This window comes from Mustela putorius, unplaced genomic scaffold (genome assembly GCF_011764305.1).
Source record: "Mustela putorius furo isolate JIRA1106 unplaced genomic scaffold, ASM1176430v1.1 tig00000127_pilon_pilon_pilon, whole genome shotgun sequence".
In the NCBI taxonomy this organism is placed as follows: Eukaryota; Metazoa; Chordata; class Mammalia; order Carnivora; family Mustelidae; genus Mustela; species Mustela putorius.
In genome coordinates, this window is record NW_025421288.1 from 8,365,036 (window position 1) to 8,386,020 (window position 20,985).

Genomic DNA, 20,985 nt, shown 5'->3' on the forward strand with positions numbered 1-20,985 from the left:
AATAAGTAAACAAACACTGACAATGGAAAAAAAGCAGTTAAAGGAGAGAAAGGAAGGGGAAACTGGTAAAAAGACGGAAAGAAAGGAGGGAGGGGCAGCTGGGTGGCTCAGTCCATTAAGCCTGGGAGTCTGGATCTCAGCTCAGGTCTCTCAGTCTCAGGGGCGTAAGTTCAAGCCCAGCATTGAGCTCCACGGTGGGTGGGAGCCTAAGAAAGAGAAGGATAGAGAGAGAATGGGGGGGTGGGGGGCTCCTAAGAGAGAAAAAGGAAATAAAGAGAAAGAGAGGAAGCCCAAAATAAATTGGGCTGGCCAGGCTATAGGTGTTCTCCCAGTCATAGGCTGGCGCTTCTGCCCCTCTGTTTAGTCTTCATTGTTTAGGCTTTGCTCTCTCCCCAGCCTGCCAACTCAGGACCTCTCCTCTCCCCTGCAGATAGGTAGTGTGGTAACTGTATGAGGAGCTCATAGGCACCTCTTGAAGAGCCCCCACCACAGCCAGGCTGTCTAGATCAAGGTCCAGCTCTTCCACTTACTGGCTGCGCACTCTCTTTACCCTCTCTGTTCCTATTTCCTCTTCCCCAGTGAGGATGATCGTAGTACAACTACCTCACAGGCAGGGTTTGTTGTGAAAACTGAAACAAGGGAATATGTTCACTGATGTGAAATGTTGGGGTCCAGGAGCCAACGGTCAAGAAAGAATTTTTGAGGGATGGCCGAGTGGGTCAGTTGGTTAAGCAGCTGCCTTTCACTCTGGTCATGATCCCAGGATCCTGGGATTGAGTTCCACACTGGGCTCCTTGCTTGGTCGCGAGCCTGCTTCTCCCTCTGCCTCTGCCTGCCACTCTGCCTATTTGTGTACTCTCTCTCTCTGACAAATAAATAAATAAAAATCTTAAATTAAAAAAAAGAAAAAAGAAAAAGAATTCTTGAGACATCTGTGCAAAAAAGATGTTTTGTTTTGTTTTGTTTTTTAAAGCACAGAGACAGGAACTGTGGGCAGGAAGAGCTGCACTGGGGTTGTGGGGAGTGACTGATAATATATTTTTAAGTTGGGAGGGGGTTAGGGAATGCGTAAAACTCTAAGGTTTCCAGGACCTTGAGGAGTCATTTACTACTGCCTAGTAGAACTTTAGTCATGAGACCCTTCAGATGAGATCTGTGGCCCATATGCTTGGAGGATGATTGCTAACACGTATCTTGGAGGGGGCAGTTGAAGGGGGGAAAAGAGATGAAGGACACTGCCAAAGGGATTTGTATATATTAAAGAAGACTTAGAGGATCCTGGAGGTCAGGCTAAGATCAAACAAAGGTTGCCTTATGCCTCTAGCAAAGTATTACCATTGAAGCAGTTGAGTTCCTGGAGGAAGGTCACTCTGCCTGTCTCAAGTACTCATCAATGGGCTGTAAGTTGTAAGGAAGTTTTTTGTTTTTGTTTTTTTTTTCTGTACTTCTTTAGCCTTTGTTCCCCCATATCATTAATTGCATAGCACTTAGTGACCCGCAATGGTTAAGAAAGCACCATATAAGCATTCATTATTTTTATCACGTTTGTTGAATAAACTCCAGAAAATCAGCTCTTGGACAATAGGAAATTTGCCTATTTTGTTGAGGGCTACTCCTCATTCCCTACAACACTTTTTGCCAGGCACATAGTAGGTTCTTAATAGTTGGTTAAATAAATGAAAAGGAAAATCGGTTTTGAGGCCAGAAGGCTTACTGCTCTCAGTGGAAGTGTGAGTTAGAGTGATACCAGATGACAGTTCCTGAAGATACCTTTGAAACCACTTAAAAACATAGACTTGAACAGAGATCAAAATCTATACTAATGCTTCGGCAAAGCTTGATTTTAAAGTAACCTTTTTCCTCTCTGCCAAACCCCCTCTCCTCCTTTTTTAGCCTTTTGTTTTCAGAAAGCTGGTACCACCCTGAAAAGGACTAAGGAGTCTGGCAGCACCTATACAATTCCTATAGAAACCAGCTAGATTCTGTATTTACCTATAAAACCCCCCAGCCCATTCCTCTGAGCCCCTTCCTTCCGGTGGGCTTACAGTTTTTGAAGGCCACAGCTTGCTACAGGCTCCTTTGTCTGGCAAACCAATAAACCCATTGTTCCTCTTTATCCCAAACTCTTGTCTTCCTGCTATATTTTGGGTCTGAAGCTCGGAAGTTGGTTTTCCAACAACACTTTTGAAGTGATTGTATTTCAAAAGCTAAAGGACTAATTATGGTTCCTTTTTTGTTCTTACATTTTAGAAGTGCAGTAACTTACAAAGTGTATATATTACCTCCTAGCAAAATCTGTTCTAGAACAGTAATATGAGACAATTTCTGCTCCTAACAGTGCTTCAAATTGGGACCCGACACTTCCCATCTCAGAGCCTCAAATTTGGATCTGCAAAAGGAGACTTTTGAACCAGGTAAGTTCTCCAGCAATGAGAGTATTATGTCGTCCTTGCTCTTAATGATTTCATAATCTAAAGGTGCCTTGTTTTGGTGTTGGACAGATCTAGATTCATCTCTGCTATTTATCAGTAATGTAACCCTGAGACCCTGAGACAGTGACCCAAATGTTTGAAGCACATTTCCTCATCTGTAAAATGGGTATGATGTCTCCTGTCTCCCAGAGGTTTTACAAAAATCACTTGAGACCACTTATTAAAAGACTTAACATAATGCTAGATACAGAAATTCTTCAACACAGCAAGCTCCTTCTGCCTTAGATACAGGGGTAGAACAAAATTATGAAGAATAGGTATGCCAAAATATTAAAAATGTCTTTTCTGGGGCACCTGGCTAGCTCAGTTGGTGGAATGTGTGACTCTTGATCTTGGTGTTATGGATTTGAGTCCTGTGTTGGGTGTCAAGATTACTTAAAAATAAAGTCTTGGCGCACCTGCGTGGCTCAGTGGGTTAAGCCTCTCCATTCGGCTCAGGTCATGGTCTCAGGGTCCTGAGATCAAGCCCTGCATCGGGCTCTCTGCTCAGTGGGGAGCCTGCTTCCCTGACTCTCTCTGCCTGCCTCTCTGCCTACTTGTGATCTCTCTCTGTCAAATAAATGAATAAAATCTTAAAAAAAAAAAAGTCTTAAAAAAAGAATATTATTGAAACTAAGGAAATTCAAATATAAAAAAGTCAATATTAACCAATGTTAAATGTGTTAGGTGTGATAGTAGTATTTTGGCTACATAGAATGTTCTTAGGGCTAAAATCTCATCTGCAGTGGACTTTCAGATGAGTCAGCAAAGACAAAAATCTATGGACACATACATATTTGCAAATGCATAGCGATAGAACAAGTGTAGAAAAATGTTATAAATTGGTAAATCTGAGTGCGTATGTAAAGGTTCATTGTACTAATTTCCTAACTTTATTGAAGGTTTGAAATTCAAAATATTAATTTGGGCTGGGAGATGCAACACTGGGCCCAAACCCTCCCTCTTCCAGGAAGCCTGCACTGATTAAACAGGACAGAGAGAATATGCTTTTCCTCTGTTGAACACACCTCCACACAGGTAGCTTTTTACTTTAAGCAAACACCCCAGCCCTGGCTTGCAACAGAAGTTCTGCATGCTAAATGGGAAAAATAATGCAGTTTATTGGAAATATAATCCTGGGTACCCCGCTGGCTCTCAGTACAACATGTCCTCTTGATCTCAGGGTCATGAGTTCCAGGCCTGCATAGAGTTCACTTAAAATTAAAAATAAACCCCAGTAGGGGTGCCTGGTTTAAGCACTCAACTCTTGGTTTCCGCTCAGGTCATGATCTCAGAGTTGATCTCAGGGTTTTGAGACAGAATCCCTATAGGGGGGCACCTGGGTAGCTCAGTGGGTTGAGCCTCTGCCTTTGGCTGGGGTCATGATCCCAGGGTCCTGGGATCAAGCCCTGAGTCAGACTCTCTCCTCAGCAGGGAGCCTGCTTCCCCACCCCACCCTCCTGCCTGCCTCTCTGCCTGCTTGTGATCTCTGTCAAATAAATAAATAAAATCTTAAAAAAAAAAAAAAAACCCACAATAACTCCTGTAGGGCTCAGTAGGGAGTTGGCTTCCCTTCTCCCTCTGCCCCCCTCCAACTCTAAAATCAATCTTTTTTTTTTTTTAAGATTTTATTTATTTATTTGACAGAGAGAAATCACAAGTAGACAGAGAGGCAGGCAGAGAGAGAGGGAAGCAGGCTCCCTGCCAAGCAGAGAGCCCGATGCGGGACTTGATCCCAGGACCCTGAGATCATGACCTGAGCCGAAGGCAGCGGCTTAACCCACTGAGCCACCCAGGCGCCCCAAAAAATCAATCTTTTTTTTTTTTTTTAAAGATTTTATTTATTTATCAGAGAGAGAGAGAAGGGGAGAGAGCGAGCACAGGCAGACAGAATGGCAGGCAGAGGCAGAGGGAGAAGCAGGCTCCCTGCTGAGCAAGGAGCCCGATGTGGGACTCGATCCCAGGACGCTGGGATCATGACCTGAGCCGAAGGCAGCTGCTTGATCCCAGGACCCTGTAACCATGACCCAAGCAGAAGGCAGAGGCCCAACCCACTAAGCCACCCAGGCACCTCAATCTTTTTTTTTTTTTTTAACAAAGATTATTTATTTATTTATTTGACAGACAGAGATCACAGTAGGCAGAGAGGCAGACAGAGAGATGGGGAAGCAGTCTCCCCGCTGAGCAGAGAGCCCGATGTGGGACTCAATCCCTGATATCATGACGTGAACCGAAGGCAGACGCTTAACCCACTGAGCCACCCAGGTGCTCCAAATCAATCAGTTGTAAAACTAAATTCTCTATTTATAAAATCCACCAAAGGAATTGGAAACAAACATGAAAAAGTGACTTGGCCCCTCTGGTCACACAGAGGCAGTGGCACGGCTGACATCAGGACCCTTATCTCATCTACCATCTCTGTAATAATCTGTATTTTTGTTGGAAACGGAGAGTCGGGAGTGTCACGCACTAGGGGGATGGGAACATCACAGAGCCTGGCTTTTCATTGCTTAGCTCAAGTGAACTCCATGGGTCTTACGTCCTAACTGTCTCATTTCCAGGCCCACAGCCCCCCTTCCTGTGGCCCATTCCCGTTCGTTCCCACATTAAATCACACGCCTCTCCGGGAGACCTCTAGGGCTTTATTACAAGCGGAGCTGACTGCGAGGGAGCCCCATTCTCCAGCCTCTCTTCTCCTCTCTCGTCCTCTCAACACAGCTCTCCAGGGCCGGTGACGAGGCCATCAAGGAAGAGGCGTCTGAGGAGAATGAAAAGGAGCAATGCTTCCTCCAAAGTCCTCTGAAACCACCAGAGTCCTTCCGGCTCCAGCTGAGAACCTTCGGGGGCAAGGGGTGAGAATTCAGCTCTCATCTTCAAGGTCCTCCATGTCTACATCCTGGGGGCCTTTGGTCTTCCTTTGCCGCTTGGGCTGCGGTTCACTAGTCCTGGCTGGCTTGGCGGGGGCTTCCACTGAGCAAAAGAAAAGAGGAAGCATTGAAGAACCCCAAGGAATCCAGGCTGCCCCCTCACCCCCCCTCTGTGACCTGGCCTCACCTTCCATGGCTGCTTTCTCTTTCTGGGCCAGCCGGATCTGCTGGAGGAGCTTTCTGCGCTTCTTCCCAGAGAGAGTAATGTTGGCACGTGCGCTGGACCTGAAGGGGTGGTAGGAGCGAGGATATCCAGGTTAACCTGAATCAGCATGGGGTGGTTCTGGGTATTGAAAAGATCTTTGAGGGGCGCCTGGGTGGCTCAGTGGGTTAAAGCCTCTGCCTTCGGCTCGGGTCGTGATCCCAGGGTCCTGGAATCGAGCCCCGCATCAGGCCCCGCATCGGGCTCTCTGCTTGACGGGGAGCCTGTTTCTTCCTCTCTCTCTCTGCCTGCCTCTCTGCCTACTTGTGATCTCTGTCTACCAAATAAATAAATAAAATATTTAAAAAAAAAAAGAAAGAAAGAAAAAGTCTTTGTTTTGGGTTTCTTTTTGTTTTGTCTTTTTGAAAACATCTTTGGATTCAAGTAAAAAGACTGCAGATCTGGGCTCTGAGGTAGTGAGTTCAATCTCTCCAACACTTAGCCATTAACATTCTTAGTACTACTCCCATACATATATAAAGTACTCACCATTAAATGTTAAAATTTGGTATATGGCAGAAACTTGTAAGGGAAAGCTATTTTTCTCCTCTGTTTTCAATATTTTTATGTTTTAAGTGGGCTCCACAATCAACATGGGGCTTGAACTCACGACCCTGAAATCAAGAGTTGCATGCTCGGGTCATCTGGGTGGCTCAGGCACGTAAGTGTCTGCCTTCCACTCAGGTCATGATCTTTTCTTTTTTTCTTTTCTTTTGATTTATTTATTTGACACAGTGAGAGAAAGAGAGAGAGAGCACGCACAAGCCAGGGGAGCAGCCAGCAGAGGGAGCGGGGAGCCAGATGTTGGACCCCATCTCTGGATCCTTTGACTTGAGCCAAAGGCAGACGCTTAACTGACAGAGCCACTCAGCCTCCCCAGTAAATAAAAATTTTGAAAAAAAAAAAAAAAAAAAAGTCGCATGCGCTATTAACTGAGACAGCCAGGTACTCCTCTTTTCAATACTTCTGACACCAGAAAGGTGTAGGGCTTGTCCCACATCAAGGCATTCTCAAATTCCGCAGACACCAACTGAGAATTCTGCAAATTTGACTCAGTTCTGACACCTCTACCTGGAGAGAACATCAGAACCCACAGGCTGGGGTGCCTGGGTGGCTCAGTGGTTAAGCCGCTGTCTTCAGCTCGAGTCGTGATCTTGGGGTTCTGGGATCGAGTCCCGCATTGGGCTCTCTGCTCTGCGGGGAGCCTGCTTCCCTCTCTCTCTCTCTCTGCCTGCCTCTCTGTCTACTGTGATCTCTCTCTGTCGAATAAATAAATAAATAAAATCTTTAAAAAAAAAAAAAAACCCACAGGCTGAGGGCTCAGTCTCAAAAGACTGCCCCCCACTTCAGATGGTGTACTTCTGAATGACCACCTATAAATCAAGGTTCTCACGATCCCCTTCTCAGACTCAATTTACTAAACAGCTCACAGAACTCAGGGAAACATTTACTTGCATTTACTTATTTATGGTAAAAGAATGAGATTCAGGAACAGCCAAATGGAGGAGACGCACAGGGTAAGGTCCCGGCATTTCCATACTCTCCCCACTTTCCCTGAACCTCCTCCCATTCACTAATCAGGAAGCTCGTCAAATCTCTATTATTCAAGAGTTTTTACAGAACTTAATCTTCCCAGGTGGGTGGAGCTTAAATTCCCAATCTCATCACCTGGTCTTTCTGGAGACCAGCCCCACCTTAGGTTATATTAGCATAAACCAAGGTGTGCTCAAAAGGGGCTGGAGGGGGCATAATTGACACTCCTATCACTCAGGAAATTCTAAGGCTTTTAGAACCTCTGTGCCTGCATTCAGACCAAATATTTATTACACCACAAAACTGTATTTACGATGAAAAAATCAGTGGAAGAAAGGGATGGGAAGTCTTTCCCAAGGCTGGGAGGTGGGGCGGGGGCTTGGAAAGTACAAAATCCTACAGGTACTTTTGTGAGAATTGAGTACATGCACACTTATGTGCTTTTTTTTTTTTTAAGATCTTATTTTTTTGGGGGGGCGCCTGGGTGGCTCGGTGGATTGGGCCGCTGCCTTCGGCTCAGGTTATGATCTCAGGGTCCTGGGATCGAGTCCCGCATCGGGCTCTCTGCTCAGCGGGGAGCCTGCTTCTCTCTCTCTCTCTGGCTGCCTCTCTGTCTACTTGTGATTTCTCTCTGTCAAATAAATAAATAAATAAATCTTTTAAAAAAAAATCTTATTTTTTTTTTAAAGATCTTATTTATTTGTCAAAGAGAGAGCACAAGCGGGGGGGGGGGGCGGGAGCAGCAGGCAGAGGGAGAAGCAGGCTCCAGCTGAGCGAGGGGCCCGATGCAGGACTCCATCCCAGGACTCTAGGATCATGACTTGAGCTGAAGGCAGACACTTAACAGACTGAGCCACCCAGGCGTCCCGTGTGTGCTTTAAATTTATTTATAAAAAATCCATGTGGACGTACAATAATGTTACCTGGGGAGGTGGGTGAGTGGGCAGTTCTTACATTTTTGGTGGGGTCCAAGACCCAGAGAGGCTGTGGGCTACCGGTCCTGTGACGGGCCAGCAGAGTGGAGGCACAAACGCTACTTATGTAAACGCCAGTGCACACGCAAAGCAGAGCGGACACTTGCTGGGGCGCTCGGCAGGACGGGGTAAGAGGACTCGGTCGGGAGCAAAGCGAAGAGGGTCTGGCACTCACGCCCGCTTCTTCAGGTGGTGCCGCGTGATCAGCCCTTCGTCTATCACAGCCCCGACCACCCGGTGCTTCAGTCTCCGCTCCCGGTTCAACACCCGCCGTCGCTTGAACAGCTTCTTCTTCAGCTCCTAAGGGGGAGGAAGATGCTAATCAGACGGAAGTCGCGACCCGGGACCCCGCACCCGGCGACTCCAGCCACAGGTCCCATCTCTGGAGAGATGAGAGGCCCCCAGGATGCTTGAGGAAACAAAGTCGGGGCTCCCCCACAATCACCGTTCGGGGCCGGTTGATCTTTCCGCCGGGAGCCCCCATGGCTGCGCAGAGAACCTGACTCCCAGACCGTGTCGCGGCTCTGCGTAACGTGAGCGTCGGTCCCGCCCCTCAGCCTCCGAGAGCCAATAGCAGCTCGGGGGCGGGTCCTGAGCCTATATAAAGGTGCTCGGCAGTACTACCCGCCTTTCGCGGAGGAGGGACAGAAGCGGTTAGCGTCTGGGTTGCGGAGCTGGGTGCCAGGGTGGGGGTTCTGGGCGAGGTCTGCGCACCCTCCTTTTCTTGGCGGGGGTCGGGTGTTCGGTCCCGGTCCCCGTAATGTACGGAGGCAGAGGGAAAGGGCTCTGGTCCCCTCGGCGTCATGTCTTCGGTGCCCGCGGCATCCCGTCCGCCGGTTCTATCCTCAAGCGCCGGGACACGGCCTCCGAGAAGCGTGGCGGAACGGAGGTTCTGCAGGCTCCTCCCTCGTGCGCTCACGCCTTCTCCTTTGATTTCAGGTCTTTGGAACCGCCCCTGGAGCCGGAGCAGTCGCGTCCCCTCTTTAACTGCCCGTTGCAAACAATAAAGGACGATCGTACCCTAATAGGTGTGTGTCCGCGTTCTTTTTTTCGAGGTGGTTGTTAGGCGGTACGCGTTATTCCACAAAGCGGAATTTGCAGCTCTTCTGTTGGACCTCAGGCTCCTGCGGGCGGCATTTCGCGGAAGGCTCTCTGGCCGACCTTGCCGGGATCTCCAGATGGCCGCGCTGCGCCGAACCCTCCACGTGGCGACCCTGGCGGCTGGGGCGCGCCGTGCTTTGGCGGGTAGGGAAGGTGGATAGTGGGAGGGAGGGTTCTTAGTGACCTGGGAGACTAGACCCTGAAACTGATTCGAACCTCAGGGTACATTGCACCGTTTCTGCAGCATATTGATGGAACTAGGCCGGTGGGTGACATGTGCTCCACTCGTGTCCACAGGCTCCCTGGCTGGTAGCTGCCTGGCTGACCGTCGCCTCTGGGATAAGCTCCATGCCGATACCCAAAAAGGCCACGTCCCCACGTTCGACTGGTTCTTTGGGTATGAGGAAACCCAGGGGTTGCTACTGCCGCTCCTGCAGGAGACATCGGCTGTCTGCCCACCGCGGGTGTTGGACGTGGGCTGTGGGACCTCCAGTCTGTGTATAGGCCTCTACACCCAGTGCCCACATCCAGTGGATGTGCTGGGGGTGGACTTCTCCCCTGTGGCTATTGCCCACATGAAGCGTCTCCTGGAAGGTGGCGAAGGCCAAACACCCCTGTGTCCTGGGCATCCTGCCTCCAGACTCCACTTTATGCAGGCTGATGCCCAGAACCTGGAGCCAGTGGCTTCCTCAGGCTCCTTCCACCTAGTGCTGGATAAGGGCACCTGGGATGCTGTTGCCCGTGGTGGTCCGAAGGGAGCTTACCAGCTTCTGTCAGAGTGCCTCAGGGTCCTAAGCCCCCAGGGGACCCTGATTCAGTTCTCAGATGAGGATCCTGATGTGCGGCTTCCCTACCTGGAGCAAGGGTCCCCAGGCTGGAGGGTGACTGTGCAGGAGGTAGGCCCTTTTGGGGGTATTACTTACTTTGCTTACTTGGTTCAAGGCTCTCATTAAAGCCCTCAGTCCTGACCCAAATTTTTCTGTTGGGTGAGGAGGGCGATGGACAGCTTTTCAACTTTGTAAGATGGCTGGGAAGCGAGGATTTGAGGCCTGGCTTCCACATTTACTAGTTGGGTACACAGAGTATGGAATGTTTCTGTCCCCTGGTTCACAAACTGACAGCAGGGTAGAAATAATAACCCGGAGCTAGGGGATTACGGATGATGATGGGTGAAATATGGAGCATTTAGCAATGGCAGGCACAAGAGGGGTGCTAAATAGAGAAGGTACAGTGATTCATTCCCCAGCCCCAATAAACTGGAACGCCTAAAAACAGGAGTTTTGTGGGGGTTTTGTGGGTTATTTTGAGGACTTTGGGTTTTGATTGCTTGTTCTTAGATTTATTTATTCTAGAGAGAGGGAGAATCCCAAGCCATCTCCATGGCCAGTGCAGAACCCAAATCAGGGCTCCATCTTAAAACCCTGAGATCATGTCCTGGGATCGAGTCCCGCATCGGGCTCTCTGCTCAGCAGGGAACCTGCTTCCTCCTCTCTCTCTCTCTGCCTGCCTCTCTGCCTACTTGTAATCTCTCTCTGTCAAATAAATAAATAAAATCTTAAAAAAAAAAAAAAAAAAAATTAAAAACCCTGAGATCATGACGTGAACTGAAACCCTAGTCGGATGCTTAACCAACTGAGCCACCAGGGTGCCCCCATTAGAGGAGTTTTTTAATCAAGGCCTTCTTAATCCAAATCCCGGTACAGACTGACTTGTGTGACCCAGTGGCCTCACCTATAGAAGGGGGAAGACTGAAAGAACCCACAGAACGGCCTCAACAAATCACCAAAATGTTGAGGGAGACCGAAGGAGACTTACCCTCAAAGCTTCTGGGAGGCAGGAGATGTGAATATTCCACAAAACAGCTTTGGCAAACATGGGAGCCTGCTGCTGGCTTCCACAGAGGACAGGGACTGGAGGCTTCATGATAGTCTGTGTCCTCAGGAATCCAGGAGACCTCTTGTTCTCCGTATTCCTGCCCCCAGCCAAGTTCTGGGTTAAAGGTTCTTAAGGGAGATCTGGGGTCCAGTGGGCTCCAAGTCCAGCCTGGGGGAAAAAGAAGTTGGAAGAGCCCATTAAGGGTGAAAAATATTTCTGATCTATTACTGACTTTTTAAAAAATGCTATTTATTTACTTAGTTTTAAGATTTTATTTATGACAGATAGCAAGAGAGGGTGAGCTGAGGGCAGATGCTTAACGACTGAGCCACACAGGCAGCCCTGTTACTGACTTTGAAATAGGGAAACGGGCATCTGGGTGGCTCAGTGGGTTGGGCCTCTGCCTTTGGCTTGGGTTATGATCTCAGGGTTCTGGGGTTGAGCCCCACATTCTCGGGCTTTCTGCTCCGTGGAGGGCCTGCTTCCCCCCTCCCTGCCTCTGTTTGCTTGTGATCTCTCTCTGTCTTTTATAAATAAATAAAATCTTAAAAAAAAAAAAAAGAAACAAATTTGTGTGTTTTGTGTTATTAGAAAAAGTAATATAGCAACTATAATTAAGAGGCTAATTTCAGGGCAGCCTGGGTGGCTCAATCCATTAATCGTCTGGCTCAGGTCATGATCACAGGGTCCTGGGATGGAGCCCCCACATTGGGCTCTCTGCTCAGCAGGGAGCCTGCCTCCCCCTGCCGCCCCGCCCCACTCCCCAACTCTGCCTCCCTCTCTGCATACTTGTGATCTCTGTCAAATAAATAAATAAAATCTTAAAAAAAAATAATTAAAAGTCATCACCCATCTGACATCAGAATTTCCCTCTAAAGTTCAACTTTGCCAGACACCTTGAATTTCTCTCCATCTCTAATCCTTTTCAGGTCTAGTTCCTAAGCACCTACTGTTTGCCTGTACGGGGACACAAGTAAGTTTTCCATCTCAGTCCTGCCCAGAACATCCCCGTCACAATGGCTGCACTGGAGCAGCTGCCTCCCTCACCTGGCTCTTCACTTTGGTCCTGGAAGAAGACCTCGGCCTCCTCTTCCTCATCGGTGAGCAGCAACAGCTCATCATGTGGCCAGCCAAGCTCCCCGCTGTCTTCACTCACCTCAGAGGCTTCCACCACGATGGAGGGCAGGGGGGTCTTTTGAGAGACAGCCTGAATCGGGATAGCAGGGCGCTTGGACCAAGTGGGAGGAGGAGCCAGCAGCCGGAGCACAGGGTGGGGAAGTACTAACCTGAGCATCCTGGTGACCTTCAACCCTGACAATTTCTCCTCTGTCCATCCGCAGAGGGTTCATCAGCCGAGAACTTTCTGGATGCTGGGAGGAGCCTGGGCGATCTCTAGGCCAAGGCCCATCCTCACTGTTCCCTGGCACAAGGGCCATGGGTGCAAATCCTTGGAGCGTGTAGTGGTTGAATTCCAAGTGGAGTACCCTTGCTCAGTACCCTGTAGAGACTGCTCCTTTAATCTTTGGAGCCTGGCCCCTTAATCACTTCTGAGAAGAGAATGAAAAGCTAGGAGATTATGGGCCTTCCAGAGGAGGGGAAAATCCCCAGGTGGAGGAATACCTCCTCCCTGGAGGGATATGGGAATATGTCTCCTCACTCCCTGGGTGACAGCTGAGAAAGGCGGGAGTGGTAGGGGTCAACAAGAGCATCTGAATGAAAGCCCTGGGACTGAGGGAACTTTGCCAACAAACTTGAAATTTCTTGATTCCTTTGGTTCCTGGGTCTCCTGATTTGACATGCTTCTTTGTGTCTTATTTAATAAATATTTATATGGTGTTAACAATTTGACAGGAACAGTGTTAAATGCCTTACATATAATCTCATTTAATTATCCTAAAAACTATGAGATAGATTCTATCATTAGCCCTATTTTCTGATGCAGAAAACAGGGGACAAATAACTTGAATGACTTGCCCAGAGTTACCCACGTAAAAGATGCTTTCTTTTCCAAACTAGAACTCAGTATGTTACTCCAAATTCAGAGGTTTCACTGGCAGGGGGTGAAGGGGGCGGGTGCAAGAGTATCCCATGATAAGAAAAACAGCACATTTACTTTTTTTTTTAGGTTTTTTTCTTTTTTTTAAGTTTTTATTTATTTATTTGACAGACAGAGATCACAAGTAGGCAGAGAGGCAGGCAGAGAAAGAGGAGGAAGCAGGCTCCCTGCCGCGCAGAGAGCCCTATGTGGGGCTGGATCCCAGGACCCTGAGATCATGACCTGAGCCAAAGGCAGAAACTTTAACCCACTGAGCCACCCAGGCACCCCACATTTACTCTTTTTTATAAAATATTTTATTTACTTATTTGAGAGATAGAGCACGAGCAGTGGGGAGGGGCAGAGGGAGAGGGAGAAGCTGACTCCAGCTGAGCTGGGAGCCCCATGTGGGGCTCCATCCCAGAAGCCTGAGATCATGACCTGAGCCAAAGGCAGATGCTTAACTGAGTGAACCACCCAGGCGCTTCCAACAAATTTACTTTTAACAAGTTTAACAGGGGGACTTGGCTGGCTCCAGCGGTGGAGCTGACCACTCATGATCTCCGGGTGGTGAGTTCAAGCCCCACAATAGGTGCGAACGTTACTTAAAAATAAAATTAAAAAGAAAAAGTATTTTTTCCCCACCCAGTACACTTGACTTTGGGTTTTTGTTCATAAATTGAGGGAATTTGGAGGGGATGAGTAGATTGATATGTGTAAGCATCTGGCTGTCCAGTACCTGCTGTTCTGAAAACGCACAAATCATTGTAGGAAACTACAGAGCACAGAATCGACCTGGAAATTTCAGAACTGGGCAACTGCAAACCCCACAGCAACCAGGCCGACAATTCCGTTTTGAATTTCCTGACAGTGAGCCCAGAGCTTGGCCCTCGATGCCAACGCTTCGGGACACGCTCCACTTCCCCCGCTAAACCAGCCCTTTCACACCCAAGCGCTTTGGGCCGACTAGGCCCTCTCTAGCCCGGCTCCTTCTCTATGGTCTCCGCTGCGGGCCGCTCTAGCCTGCGCGGGAGGCAGTGAGACGCCGGGGACGGCTTCCAGGCGGCGAAAGCTCCAGAGGGCCCCGTCGCCGGTGGCGCGGTCGGCCATGGAGACTTTACGCAAAGCGCTGATCGTGGGTGCCCTTCTGGGCGCGGGGGCTGGCGTGGGCTCCGCGCTCTTTGTCCTCGTGACCCCGGGAGAGGAGAAGAAGCAGGCGATGCTGAAGGTGGGAGTAACGGGGGTGCGAGGTGGGGCGGGCGGGCGGAGAGCCCCGGGCTGGGGGGTCAGGACGGCGAACCTTCCTACCCGCAGGAGATACCCGAGCAGGACCCGCGGCGCAGGGACGAGGCGACCAGAACCAAAGAGTTAGTGCTGGCCACTCTGCAGGAGGCAGCGACCACGCAGGAGAACGTGGCCTGGAGGAAGAACTGGATGGTCGGCGGCGGCGGGAGGTCAGCGTGAGCCCGGACCTCCCTCGTGGGCGCTGGCACCTTGCTCCCGCGCAGGAGTCCGGCGCGGCCTTTCTCCTCCGTAGGCCCGGTAGGGAGTCCGGACCCGGGATGCCGCGCCCAGGCCTCGTTGAGACCCCGGGAGCCGCTGCGGGGTGAGCACGTCCCGCCGCCACCCGCAGACGCTGCACTGATAGTCCGTCCTGCGTCGCGGGCCAGGGCGTGGGATGTGGCTAACTGAAGGAACCAATAAATCACGTTCCTCCGTCCGGTCAGTGAGCCCTGCGGTCTGACGCCTGTGTCTAGAGTGTTCTGGGGATCCGTGTAGGGGACGCGGATGACTGTGAGTCCCACCGGTCCTGCAACGACCACGTTTTCCAAACACAAGCCAGGTCATGTGGTCTGAGGGGCCTTTCGGTGATAACCAGGAGACGTTCTCGAAATCAGAACTATCCTGGAAAATCCTGTAGCAGTAGATGCCCATGGAGGACACTTTGGGTGAGGTTGGAGAGGGGCTGTTGGTATTTAGCATGTGCGGTGATGATTTCTGTGGCTACCGAACCGTTGGAGGCCAATTTAAATTGCTGAGCGAAAGGAGCGTGCTTTAAGTCAGACAGATCTTGATTAAAGTCCTGCCTATTACAAAACCTTTCTGAGCCTCAGTGCTGTTTCATAAAAGGTGTTAAGTATCTTGAAGGTTGTTGTAAAAAGATTAACTTGGAAATGTAAAGTGCATCTTTGGCACAGAGCATCACTTCAATAAAGGTAGGGGAGGGGTTCTCCTTCCAAGGATTTCAAGGTAGTTCAGTGTCTGAATCTAGTCATGGCTCTCTTGCAGATGCCACTGAAGTGAGGAAATAAAGCTGGCATTTGGGTCACACCCCACATCCAAGTCCACAAATTCACTCCCTGTTGTCTGTGGGGTTTTTTTTGTTTGTTTGTTTTAAGATTTATTTGAGGGACGCCTGGGGGCTCAGTTAAGTGTCTGCCTGCAGCTCAGGTCGAAATCCGGGGGTCCTGGAATTGAGTCCCGCATCCTTCTCTCTCTGCCTGCTGCTCCCCCTGCTTGTGCTCTCTCTGACAAATAAATAAAATCTTTAATAAAAAAAAATTTATTTGAAAAACCCTGGTGGGGAGGGTGAAAGGGAGTCATAGGCAGACTCTTTGCTCAGTGCAGGTGGTGGGAAGTGGGGGGGACTCAATCTCACAACCCCAAGATCATGACCTGAGCCAAGGCTAAGAGACCCTTAACCAGCTGAGCCACCCAGGTACACCTGTTGTCTATCTTACATCCTGTGGTTCCAAGCAAGATTTCAATTGAAGGAAAAAAAGAAAAAAGGCCAGAACAGTAAGTATAGCTTGATAACACTGAGGTCCAAACCCAGATGGCAGCACTGGGGCTGTTTCAGTTGGTGGATGGTGAACCCCTAAGCCAAACACATTTGTTATGTGTGATCTTCAGTTTAATTGTGGCCTCTTTCTGAGCCTGGGAATGAGAGGGGAAAGGTTAGCAGCTCTTTGAGGGAGCATTAGAGTGAGGGGATCAGCAGCACTGAGGGGCTATGAGCCGGGAGCCTGGAGGTTGAGAGCCTGATCCCTACAGTCAGGCTTCCCCAGGTGTGCCCAGGTTCTGCTGTTGGTTACCTGTGTTGGTTTCAGCAAGCCACGTGCTTTGGTGTCCCAGTCTCTAAAAGGGCATACTTGCACCTATTCCCAGGTAACTGCCTTTTTATCTCAGTTAATACAGCAGTTAAAACTGTGCGGTGCATAGTAAGTACTCAGTGCTTTTTAGTGAGGAGGAAATGCACTTGCAAAGGTCACTGCATTGCTCCTCTGGCCATTTGTGAATGGCTACATTAAAAAAAAAATTACCCTTTTAGGGGGCCTAGATGGCTCGGTCCATTAAGCCTCTGCCTTCAGCTCAGGTCATGATCCCAGGGTCCTAGGATTGAGCCTGTTTCTGCCCTCCCCCTTGCTCATGTTCTGTATTAAATAAATAATTTTTTTTTTAATTACCCTTTAGGTAGCTAATAGTTACTGGAAATTTATTAGGTGCCAGGCAGTGTGCTAAAGCCCCCATCACCATTATATAACACCCACAATAATCTGAATTAACAGGTACTATTGTCCTTATTTTACTAAAGAGGTAAATTGGCTGCTTCAAGAAGTCAAGGCAGGGGCAGGTGGACAGTGAAAAAAGAAAAAAGAAAAAGGCATAGGAATAAGGATTTCAGGCCTATGCACTGCTTTTTACCTATAGGAGCAAAGAGTGCTATCCATTGTACTCCCCAACCCCAACAATTCTCCCCTCTCAACTTCCCAAGCAAATAAAAAAACCCAGATATTGTTACCAAGTTTGTTAGAAGCTTTAGTTGAGGGGTACCTGGGTGGCTCAGTGGGTCAAGTGTCTGCCTTCAGGGGCCCCTGGGTGGCTCAGTGGGTTAAAGCCTCTGCTTTTGGCTCAGGTCATGATCCCAGGGTCCTGGGATCCAGCCCCACATCGGGCTCTCTGCTCACCGGAGAGCCTGTTTCCCTCTCTCTCTCTGCCTGCCCCTTTGCCTACTTGTGATCTCTGTCTGTCAAATAAATGAAATCTTTAAATGTCTGCCTTCAACTCAGGTTGTGATCTCAGGGTCCTGGGATGGAGCCCCTCATGGAGTTCCCTGCTCGTGGGGAGCCTGCCTCTCCCTCTGCCCCTCCCTCTGCCCCTGTCCCCTCCCCTGCGCGTTTTCTTGCTGTCTCTCTCAAAATGAATACATTAAAAAATCTTTTAAAAGGAGCACCTGGATGGCTCAGTCGGTTAACCATCTGCCCTTGGCTCAGGTCATGATTCTAGGATCCTGGAATTGATACCCTCATTAGACTTGCCGCTCCTTAGGGAGTCTGCTTCTACCTCTGCCTCTCCCCCACGCTCATTCTCTCTGTCACAAAAATAAATAAAACCTTAAAGAACAAAAAAAACCATCAAGATGAAAAATAGGGCCTATCCTAAATGCCTTCCCTTTTGGCTTCTTCCTCTGCCTTAATTTTGTCCCTCCCAGCCATTCAGGAAGGAGTCAGGCACATACAGAACTCAGGGTCTATTTATTAGGAAGGAGATGTCAGTGCTTTATCAAAGACGAAGAGGTCAGAGAGGGATGGTGGGATAAAGGCCTCTCAGCTGGGACATTTCTTGGCCACAATGAGGACAGCAGAAGGCACAAGTCCTGAAGATTGAAGAAGACAGCTTTGACCACAAAGATCCTTGCCTTCTGCCCCCCAAATTTCTGGCCTCACACCATCTCCTCCAAGTGTCTTCTGGCATTCCTTCCTTTCTTGGGCATCCCCTTCCCGCCCCCAACCCCTGTTCCTGGTCCCAGGTGTCATACCCAGCTCCTGCAGAGGCCGTTCCATGTCCGCCTCGGAGAAGGCCCGCCGGGGGAAGCCACTGAGCAACTGCACAGGGTCCTGGCCTCCCCCAGGTTCTTCCCCACGGTGGAGCTCCACGTAGAGCCTCACAGCTGCGAGCTGTTCCCGTGCCCGGAACGTCTGGGTCAGTGAGGTCCCATCTGGCAGCCTGACCTGGAGGGCAAGCGAGAAATACAGTGCTGTGAGCATCAAAACTGAGTGCGGTGCCCAAATAAGGAAAACAAGAACTGCATCAAGAGACTGAACCAGGGGCGCCTGGGTGGCTCAGTGGGTTAAAGCCTCGCTCAGGTCATGATCCCAGGGTCCCGGGATCGAGCCCCACATCAGGCTCTCTGCTCAGCAGGAGCCTGCTTCCTCCTCTCTCTCTGCTTGCTTCTCTGCCTACCTGTGATCTCTGTCAAATAAGTAAATAAATCTTAAAAAAAAAAAAGAGAGAGACTGTACCGGCATAATTACTATCTGAAGCAGCCAATGAACCACCACTACTCTGCTTCCCTAAGGCTTTAAGACTGCAGCTTTCTCACAGTTTAACAAACACAAGGATAAGTTCATACAAAAATACATAAATAGCCCACCATACAAATAGCTGTGTAATAAACTAAGTGAAAACATCAACTGCTAAAAAGGTAACTGCTGAGTAAGGCAGAGATACGGTTTTAAATTAAGACTGGGTCAAGAGAAGTTTGAAATCTTTCCAAAAGTAGAAGAGATAGAATTTCAAAAGTCACTTACAAAGAAGGAAAAGGTTTGGCAAAGAGAACCTAACTGAATAAAGCTCTGATTCAGGTGTCTTATAGGCCAATGAAGGGGGTCCCAGAAGCAAGACAGGAATCAGAATCAGTACCTGTATGCGACACTGGTCATATTCCCGCTTGGTGGGAGGCTCCTGGCTGGGAGAGGAGGGAACAGGACCTGGCTCTGTTGGTGGAGAAGGCCGAGAACCCACACTCCCACCATACTGGGAAGACAAAGGAAAACACTGGTCAAGCTTTCACCCACTCGTAAGAGGAACATCGTATGCCTATCCTTTCCCTCTAAAGCTAGGAAAGAGAATTTTTTTTACTAGCCCACCTACTTCTTTACCCCAGTGTCTTCCCAATCACCTACCTTCTTGGCTCTCTCTGCTTTGTCTCTCTCAATCTTTTCCCGGACTCTCTGTCTGGAAAGCAGACAGGAAGAAAGCAGATCAGATGTTGACAAAGCAAACCTAGCTTCCCATCTCATCTATTATCCAACATCCGCATCACCCAGACCTGGCTGCTAACTCTTCAGCCTTTTCCCTCCTCCGCTCCTCAGCAGCCCGGCGCATCTCATCTTCCTGAAGCCGCTGTCGAGCAGCTGACAACTCCTGCCCTTGTTTCCGGCGCTGCCGTTCCCGCTCCAAAGCCTCTCGCTCCTCTCTTTCTTCCCTCTCCCGCTGCTTCTGGGCCACCAGCTCCAACATCCTGTGTTGCACAAAAGAAAGAGCTCAAAAGAGACGGACACAGATCGCGTGAGTTTATAACAGATTCAAGATGAAATACGGGAACACGTGCCCAAAGAGAGATGAAAGAAACCGCCAAGACAGGACAGACCAAGAGTGTTAAGTTCCAGGTTCTTTAATCAGAGTTGTGTATTGTGGACAAGTGGAAGGTGACCCTCAGAAACGTGACTGTCCTTACTGTACCTCTTAGTCTGTTCCTGTCTCTCTTCTTCACTCAAAATGGGTTTGCCTTCTCCAGCAGCAGAGCCGGTTCCTACAAACAAGCAATCAGTGTTACTGCCCGTTCATCCTCCTCAAGCCCTCGTGAATAACCAACACGGTGTTCCTCAGTCAGGACCTTCAGGGCCACCTTGCTCCGGGGAGGTGGGTTCCCTTCCCAGGACATGTCCAAGGGGGGTCGCTAGCGGCTCGTCTACATCGGGGTCGTCTTCGTGCTCCATCAACCTGGCAGGGAAGGTCGGGAAGGAGGTTAACACGGACGCTGGCCCTCCCAGAAGTCCCCCAGGCCCTGCCACCCCATCGGAGCGCTCACCAGTCCATTGCAGCCTCGATGCCCTGGTTCCCTGTGAGGGCCAGAGCCTTCTCCCTGGGGGCAGAAACACCGTGAATAGCGCCCGCGAGCCATGGTGCTGGTCAGGCTGGGGCGTGCAGCCTGAGGCCAGGCTAGGGGAAAGGCCAGTCAGGTCCGCGATCCCCGCGGGCCAAGGTTTGAGGGGCTGCCTTACGCGCGTCCCCTGGGGAAGCCCATCTCGATGAGACTCTCCAGAGCCGTCAGCTCCGCCATGGCGCCGCCACCGCCGCTTCCGCGGGGATCTGGGGGAGGGCGAGAAGGACCGCGCAGGGTGGGGGGTCAGCGCGGGGTGCCCCCGGCCCGCGCGCGGTCCCGCCCGCGACGCCCCAGCTGGGCGCTCTCTCACTTACCCGGCTCTGGACCCTCAGCGGACACCGCCGAGAAGAAAGCCGAGGGAAACGGAAGTGCCCGGATCTGTTTGGGTCACGTGGAGGCGGGCGGGGACGGGTGCCGCCGAGAGCCAGAAAGCACCGCCCGGGCCCAGCCGCCTGGACCCGGCGCGGGCGGGGTGGGCGGCGCGTCCGACTCGCGGATCCAGATGCGCACGGCCCGCCCCCGCCGCCCCGCCCCGCCCCGCCAACTCTCCCCCGCCCCGCAGCCAAGCTGGCACGCCCCGCGGCGGTGGGATACAAGGGGGGTGCGGCCCTGAAACCCGTGGGCGGAATGTAAAAGCCGTCGACCGGTTGGAATGCTATTTGGCAGTGTTGATGAGGAGCCATAGAAATAAATGTACACGGTCTTTCACCAGCTCATCCTCTCCGGGGAACTGAGCCATCCTCCGCCCCACTGACAAAGGCATCTTTGCAGAACACAATTAATTATCTGATCCTGTCATCACCTCCCTGCTTAAAAATTCCCGACACCCCAGTCATTTAGGATGAAATTTAAGTGCTAGTAGGCTGGTTTCCTCCGTTTTATTTGTTGTTTGTTTAGAGCCCTCTCTGAGAAAGAATA

At 50.1% G+C, this 20,985-nt stretch overlaps 4 protein-coding genes and 1 non-coding gene across 11 annotated transcripts; 3 read left to right on the forward strand and 2 right to left on the reverse strand.

Moving 5' to 3' along the window:
- Positions 1-5,093: 5,093 nt before the first annotated feature.
- CUNH11orf98 (chromosome unknown C11orf98 homolog) lies at positions 5,094-8,681 on the reverse strand. The gene is made up of 4 exons (XM_013044694.2): positions 8,553-8,681; positions 8,283-8,407; positions 5,526-5,623; positions 5,094-5,441 (listed from the first exon to the last, which is right to left on the reverse strand). The coding sequence occupies exons 1-4, from the start codon at positions 8,589-8,591 to the stop codon at positions 5,332-5,334; spliced, it is 372 nt and encodes a 123-aa protein (XP_012900148.1). The 5' UTR covers positions 8,592-8,681; the 3' UTR covers positions 5,094-5,331.
- Positions 8,508-12,926, forward strand: CSKMT (citrate synthase lysine methyltransferase). 6 transcript variants are annotated; one of them, XR_006601617.1, is made up of 5 exons: positions 8,722-9,135; positions 9,209-9,352; positions 9,506-10,104; positions 12,013-12,183; positions 12,424-12,926. XR_006601617.1 is itself a non-coding variant. In XM_004770285.3 (4 exons), the coding sequence occupies exons 3-4, from the start codon at positions 9,286-9,288 to the stop codon at positions 10,159-10,161; spliced, it is 723 nt and encodes a 240-aa protein (XP_004770342.1). In that variant the 5' UTR covers positions 8,508-8,640; positions 9,047-9,135; positions 9,228-9,285; the 3' UTR covers positions 10,162-10,176. The 6 variants fall into 6 exon arrangements, 5 of the variants coding, with proteins under 5 accessions (XP_004770342.1, XP_044919536.1, XP_004770341.1 ...); XM_004770285.3 differs by lacking the exons at positions 12,013-12,183; positions 12,424-12,926 and adding an exon at positions 8,508-8,640 and having other exon boundaries at positions 9,047-9,135; positions 9,228-9,352; positions 9,506-10,176; XM_045063601.1 differs by lacking the exons at positions 12,013-12,183; positions 12,424-12,926 and having other exon boundaries at positions 8,647-8,760; positions 9,047-9,135; positions 9,506-10,176.
- LOC123388733 lies at positions 8,822-8,970 on the forward strand. The gene has a single exon (XR_006603255.1). It is a non-coding gene; the product is annotated as a small nucleolar RNA SNORA57 (small nucleolar RNA).
- Positions 12,927-14,134: 1,208 nt separating the features above from the next.
- On the forward strand, positions 14,135-15,216 carry LOC101689574 (ubiquinol-cytochrome-c reductase complex assembly factor 3). Its single transcript, XM_004770283.3, has 2 exons — positions 14,135-14,346; positions 14,433-15,216. The coding sequence occupies exons 1-2, from the start codon at positions 14,227-14,229 to the stop codon at positions 14,580-14,582; spliced, it is 270 nt and encodes an 89-aa protein (XP_004770340.1). The 5' UTR covers positions 14,135-14,226; the 3' UTR covers positions 14,583-15,216.
- A 2,418-nt stretch (positions 15,217-17,634) lies between these two features.
- On the reverse strand, positions 17,635-20,538 carry UBXN1 (UBX domain protein 1). 2 transcript variants are annotated; one of them, XM_045063641.1, is made up of 10 exons: positions 20,382-20,538; positions 20,186-20,273; positions 19,993-20,046; positions 19,810-19,904; positions 19,644-19,713; positions 19,231-19,422; positions 19,085-19,136; positions 18,822-18,935; positions 17,938-18,130; positions 17,635-17,775 (listed from the first exon to the last, which is right to left on the reverse strand). In XM_045063641.1, exons 2-10 carry the CDS (start codon positions 20,242-20,244, stop codon positions 17,726-17,728), a joined length of 879 nt encoding a protein of 292 aa, XP_044919576.1. In that variant the 5' UTR covers positions 20,245-20,273; positions 20,382-20,538; the 3' UTR covers positions 17,635-17,725. The 2 variants fall into 2 exon arrangements, with proteins under 2 accessions (XP_044919576.1, XP_044919570.1); XM_045063635.1 differs by having other exon boundaries at positions 19,798-19,904.
- Between the last annotated feature and the right edge of the window lie 447 nt (positions 20,539-20,985).